The 15,280-nt window shown below is 51.7% G+C and overlaps 2 protein-coding genes across 4 annotated transcripts in view; both read left to right on the forward strand.

Moving 5' to 3' along the window:
* Window positions 1–11,206, forward strand: part of LOC147570843 (protein Shroom2-like) — a 44,398-nt gene extending 33,192 nt beyond the window's left edge. The window contains exon 3 of the mRNA XM_086696731.1: window positions 10,928–11,206. Coding sequence (XP_086552857.1) covers window positions 10,928–11,206 — 279 coding nt within the window. The remainder of the gene's footprint in view (window positions 1–10,927) is intronic.
* Window positions 1–15,280, forward strand: part of LOC147570844 (protein Shroom2-like) — a 35,915-nt gene that overhangs the window by 6,217 nt on the left and 14,418 nt on the right. For 2 of the 3 annotated variants that reach the window (XM_086696744.1, XM_086696745.1), the window contains exon 1: window positions 11,269–11,505. The exons of the other annotated variant lie outside the window; for it this stretch is intronic. In XM_086696744.1, the coding sequence (XP_086552870.1) occupies window positions 11,414–11,505 (92 nt within the window). In that variant the 5' untranslated portion in view covers window positions 11,269–11,413. Of the gene's footprint in view, window positions 1–11,268; window positions 11,506–15,280 lie in introns of those variants that run through there. 3 annotated transcript variants of the gene reach the window in all.

The following is a 15,280-nucleotide window of genomic DNA, read 5'->3' on the forward strand; positions in this document are numbered from 1 at the left end:
AGTTATGTTTGCCCTCTGCCAATGGATGTTAGGGTTAGGGCTGTGTGTGCTGAAGAATCGAGAAGTGCCCGCCTACCCAGTACCCCAGCACCTCCGGCCACCTGCTCTGGTTGACCAGAGCCCATCTGAGGCACATCTGTCAGACTCCCATACCTGCCAGGGTCTGCTCACTTGAGCACTTTTCCATGCCTGTGCCTTTCTCCTTTTCGTTCTCCCTCATCAGGATGTTTTTCTGTTCATTACAATGTTCCTGTTGTGTGTTTTGCTGTGGCCCACCGCCCCAAAAGCATTTGATTGCTCAGGGTGTAAGTGCGTCCAAGTAAAATACATAGAAGCCATTTAACTATAGATACAAACACACTGGAAAGAGTAAAGGGCTACTCAGTCCCCAGTTAATATTTTTATTATGGTCATCGCTTTGTTGAAAAATTGAGTGGCTTCAGATTGTGTTTAATGGGCAAGGAAACCTAACTGCTTCTGTGAGTGGCATTGGTTTCTATAGCATTCATGCAACGTGATGTGAAATTGCAAGGACTGAGTCAGGACACGGCTGCGCAGTAGAGCTGACGCCGTCCGCCTCTCATTTAAGACCAGGTCAGGGTGTGGAATCTTCTCCCAGGCCTCACTGCTCCAGCATACTGGGTATACGTGTGTGTGTGTGTGTGTGTGTGTGTGTGTGTGTGTGTGTGTGTGTGTGTGCCCCTATGTTTTAATTAGTATTCGATCAGAACCACGGGCTCTGTGGACAGGTCTTTGGGTGGCATCGGTATGTTTCTGGTTACTGATCTGTATTTATGTGGTGAGGTGCCAGGAAGCCTGCAAAATGGAATCAGGTACAGAGAGAATCTCCCTTGAAGGATCTTCTCTTTGTCAGGGAAGATAATAACATAACAGATTACCGTAGACTAGGTGCTTAAACAACAGACATTTACTTTTCACCAGTTCCAGAGGCTGGAAATCCAAGATTGAAGTGCAGCTGACTTGGTTCCTGGTGAGACCCGTTGCCTGGTTTGCAGACAGCTCTGTTCTTGCCATGTCCTTACGTGGTGGAGGGCAGAGAGAGGGGCCACAAGCGCTTTCCTGTGTCTCTCTCTCTCTTTTTTTTTCTTTTTAGAGAGAGAAAGAGAGCGCACATAAGTGAGGGGGAGACAGAGGATCAGAAGCAGGCTCCGTACTGACATCAGCGAGCCCGATGCAAGACTCAAACTCATGAACCTTGAGATCATGACCTGAGCCGAAGTCAGACAGTCAGCCAACTGAACCACCCAGGTGCCCCTCGTGTCTCTTTTACAAGGGCACTGTCCCACTGCTGAGGGCTCCATCTTTATGCCCTAATAACCTCCCCCACGTCCCACCCCCTAACACTACCCCCTGGGTGAGAGGGAGTTAGAATTTAACATATGAATTTTGGAGGGTTACAGAAATAAATACTGTGATGTCAGGTAGTCAGAAGGCCCAAGAAAATCAGCCTGCCGGCCTTGGCTTCCTCTCCTCCCTTACTCCCTCCCTCCTTTCTTCCTGTTACCTCACTGAGTCTTTGCTGAAGCCTGCCTTGTGCCAGGGCACTGCGTTAGGCCTACAGACAGAAGTGGGTGTTATCACCGTATCCAGGAGAAGTGATATTCACCGAAAATAATACAGATAAATTGAGTATAGTTTGGGGACAAACAGGTAAAGATTAAATCCTTATGGGGGTTCAACAGAAGAAAGGCTTGTTTGTCAACAGGTCCTGGAAATGGGGGCACCTGGATGGCTCCTCAGTTGGGCATATGACTTCAGCTCAGGTCATGATCTTGCAGTTCGTGAGTTTGAGCCCCGCATCAGGCTCTATGCTGACTGCTCAGAGCCTGGAGCCTGCTTCAGATTCTGTGTCTCCCTCTCTGCCCCTCCCTTGCTTACGTTCTGTCTGTCTGTCTCTCTCAAAACAAAACAAAACAAAAACAAAAACAGGTCCTGGAAACGCTTCATGGAAAAGGTTGGATATTAAAGAAAATGGGAATGGTGTCTATGGGGCGTATTCTGAAGAGTGTGGATCAAAGCGGAGATATGGAAACCACGAGGCATAAATGGCAGGGGAGGGCCTTTGGCCAAAATGTATGTTGCAGGAACATGCATCCCTGGGATGGGAGGTTTGGTTAAATGTATAGAGTTGTGTATTCACCACCACAATCAAGTCAAAATACAACTGCACTGCCCCAGAAAGTTCCCTCTTGCTCTAAGGCACTTACTGCAGCCCTGACTGAAAACCCCGTAAGGTAGTGTGTCTGTCTGCAAGGACAGCCAACTTTAGGCAGACGTAGAAGATTAAAATTCCTTAAAACTACAAGTCAGGGGCGCCTGGGTAGCTCAGTCAGTTAAATATCTGACTCCTGATTTCAGCTCAGGTCATGATCTCATGGTTCATGGGTTCAAGCCCTGCATCAGGCTCTGTGCTGACAGCGTGGAGCCTGCTTGGGATTCCTTCTCTTCCCCTCTCTGTCTGTCCCTCCCCCATTTATGCTCGCTCTCTCTCTCTCTCTCTCTCTCTCTCTCTCAAAATAAATTAACATTTGGGGGAAAAAAAAAACACCTACAAATCAAACCCTACTGAAATGATTGGGAAATGCCCATTTCAACAAATTTGAGAGTGAATCTATTCACGACTCGCTTGAAATTTATGGTGTGTAAACAATACCTTGATAAGATTGTGGTGTGGTCATGGGATCGAGCTCTGAGTCGGACTCTGCAATGAACTTGGAGCCTGCTTAAGATTCTCTCTCTCTCTCTCTCTCTCTCTCTCTCTCTCTCTTTCTGTCTCTCTCTCTCTCCCCCTCCTTCCTTCTCTTTCTCTCTCTCTCTCCCTCCCTCCCTTTGCCCCTCCCCCTCTTGCATGCATGTGTGTGTTCTCTGTCTCTCTCTCTCCCAAAATAAAAATAAAAGATAAAATTGTGGTGGGGTGTGGGGAGGAATAGAGGCGGAGATGTTCTATAATGTCAAGACCTCCCAGATCCATAGCTAGATTTCTAGGAATACAAACACGTGTTTTTAAAAACTTAAGTGGCTCAGGAGAAAAGCGTGTGCATGTAGGGCACAAGATGTAGGGTAAACCCAAATTCATGTATCACTTGTTCCCTGTGCCCTAATGTTTGCAGCTTTTAAGTTTTTATCAAGAACAGATCATACCTAATAAAAACTTACGCAGCCTAGATGTTCCCAAAACTATTATTGAGGTAAATGAAGTGTCTGCCGTAATACGATACTAACCTGATTTTTCCTTCTGACTGCTTCTAATGATTTGCAGCGACAGGTTGCAACATTCACCATGGTTCGTCCCAGGATGTTCACAAGAGACCATTGCTTCCACTAATAGCTAAAAAGGAGGCATTGCAGTTATAAAATCATAGCTTTAGAGGAACTCAGCAGGCCCTCCTCTCTCTAAGGTCTCTCCTCTTTTCTCCCTTGGCATTCGCTTCATAGTACTTATCAAAAGGAGTTAAAATTGTTTAGAAATTACTATCTGCCTTGCCTTTTAGAGCAGGGTTTGACAAACTACAGGCCAAGGCCCAAATCCCCTGGGCCCAGGGTTTGAGAAGCCTTTCTTGGTGGAGAATGAAACATCAAGGCTTTATCCCTCCAAGGCTGGTACCAAGGGGTACTTAATCTCACTGTGTCTTCAGAGGATGATCATCTGGTTTCGAAGGGACATGCCAAGCCAAGGATTAAAGCTTCAGGCGTAGTTTGTAATACTCAGATCAAGTGGTTAGAACAAGCAGGCTCCACGCCGTCAGCACAGAGCCTGATGCAGGGCTTGAACCCATCCTCATTGGTTCAATCAAAACAAAACAATTCATCAATTTTCAGGGGTGCCTGGGTGGCTGAGTAGGTTAGGTGTTTGTCTGACTTTGACTCAGATCATCAGATCATGATCTCACGGTTCATGAGTTCGAGCCCCATGTCGGGCTGTCTGCTGTCAGCATAGAGCCTGCTTCAGATCCTCTGTCCCCCTCTCTGTGCTCCCCCCGCTCATGCGCCCTCTCGCGCTCTCTCTCTCTCTCAAAAATAAATGAAATAAACACATTAAAACAAACAAAAATTTCCAAGTGTCACATCTTGGAACCAGGAACAAGTGTCTCTCTAGCCACAGAAATGAAAGAGGCCTGGAATAGATTCAAAACACGTGTTCTGAACACAGAGTTGGATGCTTGAGGGGCGGTCACAGACTACAGTCTCTAAATCTAAGTATTTTCTGTGATTGGACACTAGTCCTTCAAGAAATCTGTGCTTGTACGTTCTGATTTGGATCCTCTGTGTGTGTGGAATCTCTCTATTAATCTGTTCTCCTCCACTTAACTACAAACGACTTACCAGTCCCTCTCAATTCAGCTTCATTCCTATTTACCACCCAAATTCCTGCAAGCAAAAAACAAAACCCAAAGGGAGCAAGTCTTCTTATCCATCTGTTAAGATAATGAAGAAGTAACATTCATCTGATTTTCTAAAGTGATTGCTTTCCCTGTGTGGCATTAGAATCACAGAAGAGAGAGCCTCTTTGGGTCTGACGCAGAGGGAATAACTTTAGTGGAGACGTTGCAGTAAAGAGATGACTGGATTGAAAACGATTTCAGCGCCCCTCCCCTCCCAGAAGGTGATTCTGCGAGACACGGAATTGGGACAGGACTCATGGAAACCGCTCTCTCCCTCATCACTAGTGTACCTGTCCACGCATTTGGTAGACGTTGTTTGCATACTCGGAAACTGGGCTACGACAGCCAGACAGCCTTTAGCCTCCAGGGGCTCACCATCTGGGAAATCCTGTGGTAGTCTGGCATTTCCAAGGAAAGAGTGGGTGGTGCCATTATCCCTGGGTGTTCATGCTGTTGGAGACATTTCTAGTTGTTTCCGTCCGTTCATCAGTGAATCGGTTGATTGCCTCTTTCACTTCCATGCCTTGCCCATCATCGTCACCTTCTCCCACCTTGTTTGGCTCTGAGGGGGTGCTGTGTAGACAGAAGACCTTCCTGCGTGTGCTTCACTGCGGCCATGTGTGTGTGCTGGGAGTTCCCTGGGGAACACAAAGATCAGCGGAGACACCAGGGACTCGTTCCGGAGACTTGTACTTGTGGCGTGAGCGTCCCTTGTCTCTCCAGCCACCTGGCTGGTCTGAATGTCCGGTGGCAGTGTTGTTCTTGAGACAGCCTGCCTGGTGGTGTTCCATGCAAATACAGCGAGAGAAGCTGTGATTTCCAATAAACGGTTCCAGCCTTCGCAAAATCGCCGTCCTCCATACCCACAGGCAATGGATGTGTGCCGCCTAAAACTGTATGTTGACCTCCACCGCTTCTGGGAAGCCTGTCTCTGCCTGGAAGGCAGCACTTCTGAGTCCTACCCGGTTGGCCTGTGGAGTCATTTTGTCCCGTGCAGACCTGGCTTTGCCACATACACTCGCAAGTACTGCTCTTGAACCATCTCCAGTATGCCAGCCACCCTGGCTGACGTCAGCGGCGGGCTGGCTTTGTGAACGGTAGGAGTTAGCATTTTTCGTAATATTGAAATGAAAGGAGGAAACACCCGAGTGTTGTCTGTCTCTCCCCGTCGTTCACTTGGGCAGTTCCATCCCACGGGATTGTGGCGGTACCCGTAAGCGCCCCGGAGCAGCTGCCACGGGGATGCCCTTCCCCAGGTGGAGGCCTGGGCAGCCCTGCCTGGCTGTGCCGCGCTGTGGCGCGGCGTGGCGTGGGCAGGGGGGTACGCGGTGCTGCCACGGAGACCTGCGTTCGGGTCTGCTCCGCCACACGGGGCACTCTCCCATTGGGGGCTCTGCGCAGCGTGTGGCTGGTGGGGGCCGCCACGTGGATCCCGCCGCGCGGGGGGCTCTGCCGCCTCTGCCTCGCGTGGCGCCCCCCCCACCCCCCGCGGTATCCCATGGTGAGGAAATGAGGCTTGGTGACACACTGTCGCTTGCCGATGTCACACAGCTGGTAAATGGTGCTGTGATGGGAAGCGTCTGCCTAGTGAAACCCCAAATGAAACGTGGGCCAGAGCCTCACCGTGGCCTCACACACTAAAGTGCATCAGGAGGAAGAGCCGTGAGCAAGAAATGAGTGTTCGAGTCAGAAGTGACCGTGTGTCCCTCTCCTCTCATTGTCCCTCTAAGTACTTAGGAAAGGAGGACCCTGTGGTACGCGTTACGTAAGTCATCCGAGAGCTAGAAATGTTTCTCTTTTCCTTGATGGAGACAATGGTTAACCCAACTTGCAAAGCAGTGCTGAATTAATTAGTGATTCCAGAGCAGTCTAAAAATGTTCAGTTATGATGGGAATGTTCACCTGCAGTTATTTCTCTGAGAACCTGACTGGCTGTGTCTCAGAAAATGCAGCCTCTCAGGGCGCCTGGGTGACTCAGTCCGTGAAGCATCCGACTCTTGACTTGGGCTCAGGTCATGATCTCACAGTTTGTGAGTTCGAGCCCTGCGTCAGGCACCGAGCTGACAGTGTGAAGCCTCCTTGGGATTCTCTGTCCCTCTCTCTGTCCCTCCCCAGCTTGCTCTCTTTCTCTCTTTCTCTTTTCTCTTTCTCTCTCTCTCTCTCAAAGTAAATAAGTAAACTTAAAAAAAAAAAAAAAGAAATGGGGTACCTGGGTGGCTCATTCGGTTAAGCGTCCGACTTCGGCCCATGTCATGATCTCACAGTTTGTGAGTTCGAGCCCCACATCCGGCTCTGCGCTGACAGTTCAGAGCCTGGAGCCTGCTTTGGATTCTCTGTCTCCCTCTCTGCCCCTCCCCCACTTGTTCTCTCTCTCTCTCTCTCTCTCTCTCTCTCTCTCTCTCTCTCTCTCTCCCTCTCCCTCTCTCCCTCCCTCCCTCCCTCAAGAATAAAAAATAAACATAAAAGAAAGGGGAGGGAGGAAGGGAGGAAGGAAAGCAACACAGCCTTGCTCCTTACCATTGTGCACAGTGACTGATAGCAGCAGATGCATTTGTACGTTGATGTTTGGGTGACCGTGTGCCATGGTGCATGCGATATTTGCTTGTGAGGCTTCAAGAAGATAGCCTGGTCTCCTGCCCTCCGTGGAGGCGCTTATAGCCCAGTGAGGTGAGTGGAGACTGTGAACCACGCAAGCATTGGAGAGTGAGACCAGTCCTGGGCTACGGGTGACCAGGAGCAGAGGGCCTGTGTGAGACGGAGCAGAAACCTGTGGCTCAGAGAGAGGAACCCAGGGCCACAACAGGGCTCATCACTAGCAGAAAGAACCTGGAAATAAAACCGCCACCTCTCGGATCTGGAAAGCACAGTTAGACATGGGGCTGACCGGCCGCATCCCCAAATCAACAATGTAGATTTGAATAATACCAGTGTTGATGGGATTCCCTGGGCATTTGGTGTGTGTGTATGTATGTGTCTGTATATAGTCTTTCTCCTTTTGGACTTCTGGTCATTTCTGCCCCTATCACAGGGTGTCTGGGGTCCTGAGCAGCATTTATGTGGCCTTGGGGTGGGGCGGGGGGGGGTTCCTCTTCAGATGAGGTTTGTTTTCCTTCGTTGCCCTGCCTCGGACCTTTCATGGCAGCAGGCAGAGGAGAAAACAGCCAGGCGCTGGGGGGAGAGAGAATCCCAAGCAGACTGCATGCTATCAGTGCTGGGCCGGACTTGGGTCTCAAACCCACGACCATGAGATCATGAACTCAGCTGAAATCAAGAGTCAGATGCTGACTTGACTAAGCTACCCCGGCACCCGTCAGCTTTTATTTTAAAGTCTATTTATTTATTTTAGGAGAGAGAGAGCGCACACCAGCAGGGGAGGGGCAGAGAGAAAATCCAGATGAGGTTTGTTTTGCTTTGCTGCCCTGTCTCAGACCCAGGTGCTGGGCTCCCGCCTGCCCAGAGGTTGCAGGTGTCCTGGGAGCCTCCTCCTGGAGCAGCCTTCTCCTTGATAACGTGTCATTAGCATGTTCTGCATGACAGTGAGTGACCTGAGCTGCATATCAATTGCTGGGACTCTGGAATGCAGCTGCCTTTTAAGGGTTCCTTTGTATGGCTTGACTCGCTGTTCCAGGCATTCCTCGGAGCTAAATGGTTAGGTGCCTTTGCTGGCAAATCCTTAAGACTTCTTATTTTCTTACTCTGTCTGTGGATCTTTCTATCACCATTAACTTTATCCTTGAAAATTTAAAAAAATTTTTTTAAATGTTTATTTTTGAGAGAGACAGAGAATGCGAGTGGGTTAGGGGCAGAGAGAGAGAGGGAGACAGAATCGGGAGACACAGGCTCCGGGTTCTGAGCTGTCAGCATAGAGCCCAATGCAGGCTCAAACTCATGAGCCATGAGATCATGACATGAGCTGAAGTTGGACACTCAGCCAACTGAGCCACCCAGGAGCCCCTATCCTTGAAAAATTTTTCAACATTTAAAAAGGAAGGGCTCCGAGGTGCCTTGGTGGCTCAGTCAGTTAAGCGTCTGATTTCAGCTGAAATCATGATCTCATGGTTTGTGAGTTGGAGCCCCGCGTCCGGGTCTGTGCTGACCTCAGAGCCTGGAACCTGCTTCGGATTCTGTGTCTCCCTCCCTCTCTGCCCCTCCCCTGCTCACTCTCTGTCTCTCAAAAATAAACATCTAAAAAAATTTTTTTTATTAAAAAGTTATTTTGAAAATTTCTAGTTTCTCTTAGTGTGTACCTAGTATGTATTTTTTTCTTAAATATCTAACTTTCTGAAGCTGGGTTAATATTTTAAACTCTTCTGCTTGGCTGTTTTGTCACCGTGCATCTTCGAAGCCGAGGCCGTGTCTTCAGCGTCTTGAAAGCAGAGACCACACCTGCCCTCTCCCAGGGCCCCTGTGGGACTTGAGCTCTTCCGACCTCTCCCAGATGTGGACGGCTTCCAGCTTCTAGGTGCGGCCGGGTCCAGCCGTGTGTGGCTGTGCTCACGGCAGCACAAGGTGGGGAGCTGCCCCCAGCTGGCTGACGACAGGAAGGGGAGGGACGTGGGCACGGTCAGGGTTCTACTCCAGAGCATCCGCTGAAGCTGGAGGGGCCCTTTCCCCGAGGGACACGGTCAGAGGGACACGCACCGGGCACTGGACTTTGTCGTGCAGCAGCCTGGCTGGGGTTGGGGCATCCATAATACCCAGGCCGGGCATCACATCCCAGGAGGCAGGCTCACTCCTGGGCCCCAAGGGGGTCATGGAATGAGGGGGAAAGCCTTACCTAGCTTGTTAGAAGGGGACGTCACTTACAGGCACCGGTGCTCTGTCTTCTGGTTCCCCCCGTGCTGCCCTCGTTAGAGTTTGCTTTAACACCTCTGAGGTGATCTCCTCAATGCCAAATTGCTCTTCCCTGAATGGGACGGTCCTTCAGAGGCTCCTTTTATTTACTGTGTCAGGTTGGAAGGAACTGTGCGGAAAAAGGCATGGCAGGCTGCTCTGTCACAGAGTTGATAGTGCTTAGCCCGTGAGTGAGCGCTGCTTGCAGCGCAGAGAAACGTGCTTGGAGCGTGTGCCTCCGTCCGGGTTTTGCGGAGACCTTCCTGCGTGTGCATCTGTGCGTACTGAGCACACGCGTATGCGCATCGAATGTGGAGGTAGAGCTGGGAACGGGTAGCAGTGTGGAACGATCAGTGAGCCACTGCAGCGCCCAAAGTCTTTGTTTTTGTCTCTTGTTTTAAATTTTATTTGAGAGAGAGAGAGAGAGCGCATGAGTGGGGGAGGGGACAGAGGGAGAGAGAGCGAGAGAGCGAGAGAGAGAGAGAGAGAGAGAGACTCTTAAGCAGACTCCACACTCAGCACAGAGCCCAACGTGGGGCTCGATCCTTTGACCCTGGGATCACGACCTGAGCCAAAATCGAGGGATCAAGGGTGGGACGGTCAACCAACTGAGCCACCCAGGTGCCCCATGTTTTTGTCCTTTTTAATAATATACGACCGATTGGGGTGCATGGGTGGCTCCATCGGTTAAGCGTCCAACTCTTCCTTTTGATTCGGGTCATGATCTCACGGCTTTGTGAGTTCAAGCCCCACATCACACTCCACGCAGGCAGCATGGAGCCTGCTGGGGATTCTCTCTGTCTACCTCTCTCTCTACCCCTTCCCTACTCACGCTGCCTCTGTCTCTCTCAAAATAAATAAAACTTTTTAAAACTTTAGGAAAAAAATAATATACTACTGATTTTAAAGGCTTTATTCATAAATTGATTTGAGGCTCATGTTAGAAAGCTCTATGCCTTTTTGTAAATGGCAATTTTCCTAAATACTGTTACATCAAGAAATAAATATTTCTAAATATAGCCATATGAGATTTTTCACCAGTGTTGTTTTTAAAAATGTGTAAAGGGGACTCCTGGGTAGCTCAGTCCGTTAAGCATCTGACTTGGGCTCAGGTCGTGATCTCGTGGTTCCCGAGTTGAAGCCCCACGTCAGTCTCTGTGCTGACAGCTCAGAGCCTGGAGCCTGCTTTGGATTCTCTCTCTCTGTCTCTCTCTCTCTCTCTCTCTCTCTCTCTCTCTCTCTCTCTGCCCCTCCCCAACACGCTCTCTGTCTCTGTCTCTCTCTGTCTCTCTGTCTCTCTGTCTCTCTCTCTCTCTCTCTCTCTCTCTCTCTCAAAAGTAAATAAACATTGAAAAAAATTTTTAAGAGGTCTGAACCTTTATAAATAACTAAAGTGTGAATTTTCTTGCCCCACAATGCAACTTGTGTGTGCAAGTACATGTTTGTACCTTAAGTGTGTGCGTGTCATTTTAATATTTCCCGTCCTGTTACGTGAGGTAGCAACATGCAGCCTCCTGTGTGTGCTTGGACTGGATACCTCGCGTCACGAACGGCGGGGACAGGTGTGGGAAAACGTATCTGGCTTTCATTCCCGAAAATGAGTTAAGAAGGTCATCGATATCTGGATCTAGTCCCGTTTGGAGAGATGCGGCTTGGCATCGTGCGCTCACTTGTACGCTTTCTCCCTGTAGACAAGCAGATGTCCGACGGCCGGCAAGCGGTGCGGCAGGACAGCAGGACTCCCGGACGCCGGCCCAGCTCGGTCAGCCGTCTCCCGCCTGGGGGGCTCCGGAGGTGCCCCCGGAGGCCCGCGGCCGAGCGGGGACCCTCCCTCGAGACTACAGATCCTCGGAGGGCGCGCCCTCGGCCCCGCACACCCGCGGGCAGGAGCCCAGGCCCTTGAGCGCCGCGCCCGTCCCCAAGCAGCCAGCCCCGCGGAGGCCGCCACCGCCACCGCCGCCCAAGCGTGAGCCCGGGCAGTTGGGGGGCCTGGCCGGCGGCACCCCCAGCGGGCCCCTGCCGTCCCCCGAGGCCACGGACGCGTGCGCCCCCCGCCCGGCCCTCGGCCAAAGGCCCGAAGACGGCGAGCGCGCGGGGCGGCATGTAGACGGGCACCCGGCCGGGCCTGAGAGCCAAGCCCCGCTCCTTCCTCGCTGCGGGCCCCGCGCCCGGCCGCCATGGAGACTTCTCGCTCCCCTTCGCCCCAGTTCGCCCCGCAGAAGCTCACGGACAGACCTCCCCTGCTGGTCCAGGACGAGAGTTCCACCAGGTACAGCCCTGGCCCCACGCCTGCCCTTCCCTGGGCTCCCGCGGGAGGTTTCCCGGGCGTCTTTCCTGGGCGGTGTGGGGGCGGTGTCTGGACCCCATGGGGGACAACCCACAGCTCCAGGGGTCAGGTGGATTTTTAACTTGGGGTCGGGGCGGGGGTGCCCTGTTCTCCAGGAGCAAAGGGGATGTGCCACAGGTGCGGACTGTCCTCTGTCCCCGTGGTCCAGGCCCAGCAGTGGTGTGTGCCTTCCCTCCGGGCATCTGCCCGTGAGGGCTGTGCTTTCCCTGAGCACTTGTGTGGTTGGAGAGTCCCGTGTGCAGTAAGCCTGACGCCTTCAGGAGACTTCGGTGTTTTTCATAATGTCCAGTATTTCCACACGTTTTGTAGGTTTATGTTTCTATTTTTGAGAGAGAGTGTGAGCAGAGGAGGGGCAGAGACAGAGACAGGGGGAGATAGAATCGCAAGCAGGCTCCACGCTGTCACCACAGAGCCCCAGCCAGGACTCATGCGGGGCTCATGCGGGGCTCACGCAGGGCCTCACACGGTCAAACTGTGAGATCAGACCTGAGCCCAAATCAAGAGTTGGACGCTTCACCGACTGAGCCACCCAGGTGCCCCAACACATTTTCTTTCTGTGTCATAAGTGAAAAGCAAAGCTGGTATACACATGTTATGAAGGCAGAGGAAAAACCTGTTCAACTCCATGGCGCTGCTGTTAGAATTTCCGACGTGGACTTGTCTGCCGTGCCCGTGGAGACGTTGATAATAAATATGGTCAGGCAGGGACCGACCGGTCCCGAACACTGCATGTTTCCTTTTGCCGTCCTCTCAGAGTGCCTTTGAAGAACTGGGAAAGGGCAGAAGTGCAGAATTTTCATCTTGCTCGCTAGGGCCGTGGTTGTCCATCTGGGGGAGGGTGGCTTTGCCCCCGGGGGGGCATTTGGCTGTGTCTGGAGAGGTTTGGGGGGGTCACAGCTGAAGAGCGAGTGTTGCTTCTGGCATCCAGCGGGCAGAGGCCGGGACGCCTCGCATCCTGCGGTGCACAGGTGAGCCCCGCAGCAGGGAATGCTCTGGCCCCGATGTCCCGTGCTGTCGAATACGGTAGCCACAGTCACATGTGGCCGTAGGAATGGAAGTTAATGAAAAACAAAATAAATTCTGTGCATCAGCTGCACCACGTGTGGTTAATGGCACACATACAATTATTTCCATCATCCCAGAAAGTTCTGTTGGACCTTTTTGTTGTAGAGTCTCAAGCCGTTCTCTTTTTTTTAAGTTCATTGATTTATTTTGAGAAAGAGCATGAGCACGGGAGGGGCGGAGAGAGTGAGAGACAATCCCAAAGCAGGCTCCACGCTCTCAGCACAGAGCCCAACGCAGGGCTCAGACTCCGGACCCAAGAGATCATGTCCTGAGCCGAAATCAAGGGTCAGATGTTAAGGGGCGCCTGGGGGGCTCAGTCGGTTGAGCGTCCGACTTCGGCTCAGGTCATGATCTCACGGTTCGTGGGTTCGAGCCCCGCGTCGGGCTCTGTGTTGACAGCTCAGAGCCTGGAGTCTGTTTCACATTCTGTGTCTCCCTCTCTCTCTCTCTCTGCCCCTCCCCCACTCACGCTGTATCTCTCTCTCTCTCTCTCTCTCAAAAATAAATAAACATTAAAAAAAATTTTTTTTAAAGAGTCAGATGTTTAACCAACTGAGCCACCCAGGCGCCCCTGTTCTTTTCTTTCCACCTTGAAAATAACTTGGCAGAGAGGACACCACTGATAGCATCCTGCATCTCTGCAAGTGTGGCCTCGTAACCACAGCTTCATCTGGGGGCCACGTCTGTGCTCTGTGTCATGCAGACTGTGGGCACCACTGAGATAACCTGTCAGTGGGAGGCAGCGTTATCTGTTCTGAAGGGAAGAAGAAGCAATAACGTGGTCTGTGTGGCGGGCCAAGTGTACGACACTGTTCCAGGCGAGCTGGCCTAGGCCTCTCAGGTCGCTCGCTTCTCGGGAGCTGGTCTGAGCTCTGCGGGCTCCTCGGAGAAACAGCCATGTGTTCCCACAGTGCTCGTGACCTGCGTCAGCTCAGGACGTAGGGAGTGGGTTTCATTTTTTCCTTGCCTGAAGCCAGTGTTGATTTTCTCATTCTGTCTTTTCCAGGAGCTTGAGAGGGATTTCAGTAAACAGGGACAGTGCCTATTGAAGATACTGGGGGGTGATGGGTACCCACAGTTTTTAGTGTTCCCACCCATCGTGTCTTTTGGGTCGGAAAAGGTTGCCTGTGCACCATGTCCCCTGCTGTATGAGTGCTCGCAGAGGGCCCGAATCCGGGTCAGTGTCTATACCCAGACCCACATGTGGACACTTTGTTCTCAGGAAGCTCAGTGAGGCACATGGTGGCCGTGCCACCTCCAAGAGCTGCTACCCAGAAAGTCGCTTACAGTGCACTGAATTAGTCACCGTCCCCACGGTGTGCCCCATCGGTCAATCCTGGTATGAGAGCCTGCGATCCCAGTGACCCGCAGGCTGAACAAGAAGCTGGGGAGGGGTCCTGGCCCTGCTCTGTATCCACGGTCAGCTACCGATGGGTCAGCAGGGGAAGGGTCAGGTTCCCCCTGTGTCAGGGCTTCCTGAGCTGCCGATCATTTGGGCTCAGCTCAGAGATACTGTTCTTGGGGCGCCTGAGTGGTTCAGTCAGTTAAGCATCCAACTAAGCGTCTCACAGTGCGTGAGTTCGAGCCCCACGTCGGGCTCTGCATTGATGGCGTGGAGCCTGCTTGGATCGATCCTCTATCCCCTTTTCTCTGCCCTCCCCCACTCTCAAAAATGAATAAACGTTTAAAAATCTAAAAGAAAGGGGTGCCTCGGTGGGGCAGTCAGTTAAGCGTGCAACTTCAGCTCGGGTCATGATCTCACGGTCCCTGAGTTCGAGCCCCACGTCGGGCTCTGTGCTGACAGCTCAGAACGTGGAGCCTGCTTCCGATTCTGTGTCTCCCTCTGTCTCTGCCCCTCCCCCATGTATGCTCTGTCTCTCTCAATGATAAATAAACATTAACAAAAATAATTTTAGAAATAAATAAAAATGTAAAAGAAATTGCCCTGCTCTCTGCTGACTTGGGTCTCTTGAGCAGAGCTGCTCACCTCATCTCCCTCCATGTCCGGCCTCTCCCTCCTTCCAGCTACCCCTTGACCATGAGTGTGCACGCGCTCCTGCCTGCTGGGGTGCCAGCCGGGGTGCAGGGCAGGCTCCCACCTTCACGCGCTGTTGAGCCGTCCCTGTGTGCCAGGCCCTGAGCCCCCAGCAGGAGTGCGGAGAGTGGAGAGCAAGCATTCCTAGCCTCTGAGGGATTTCAGAATGGGCATTCCTACCAAAACAAATGCTTCAACTCGTGTGCTAACACTAGGTAGTTGACTTTTTTACTTATTTGTTTTTCCAACATTTGTTCATTTTTGAGAGAAAGAAAAGTGTGAGTGGGAAAGGGACAGAGAGAGGGGGAGACACAGAATCGGAAGCAGGCTCCAGGCTCCGAGCTGTCAGCACAGAGCCCGACACGGGGCTCGAACCCATGAGCCGTGAGATCATGACCTGAGCCGAAGTCGGACGCTCAGCCGACTGAGCCACCCAGGTGCCCCTAGGTAGCTTACTTTTAAATCTTTAACAGTTGTCCGGGGATTTTTTGCTTAAACTTCAAACGATCCTCTGCTCCCCCATCTGCCCCTACCCCACTTGCACTTTCTTTTTCAAAAATAAACACTAAAAGAAAAAAAACATAGGCAATCTTTCTA

This window comes from Puma concolor, unplaced genomic scaffold (genome assembly GCF_028749965.1).
Source record: "Puma concolor isolate L17-30 unplaced genomic scaffold, mPumCon1.1.hap2 unalloc_scaffold_8, whole genome shotgun sequence".
Taxonomy (NCBI): domain Eukaryota; kingdom Metazoa; phylum Chordata; class Mammalia; order Carnivora; family Felidae; genus Puma; species Puma concolor.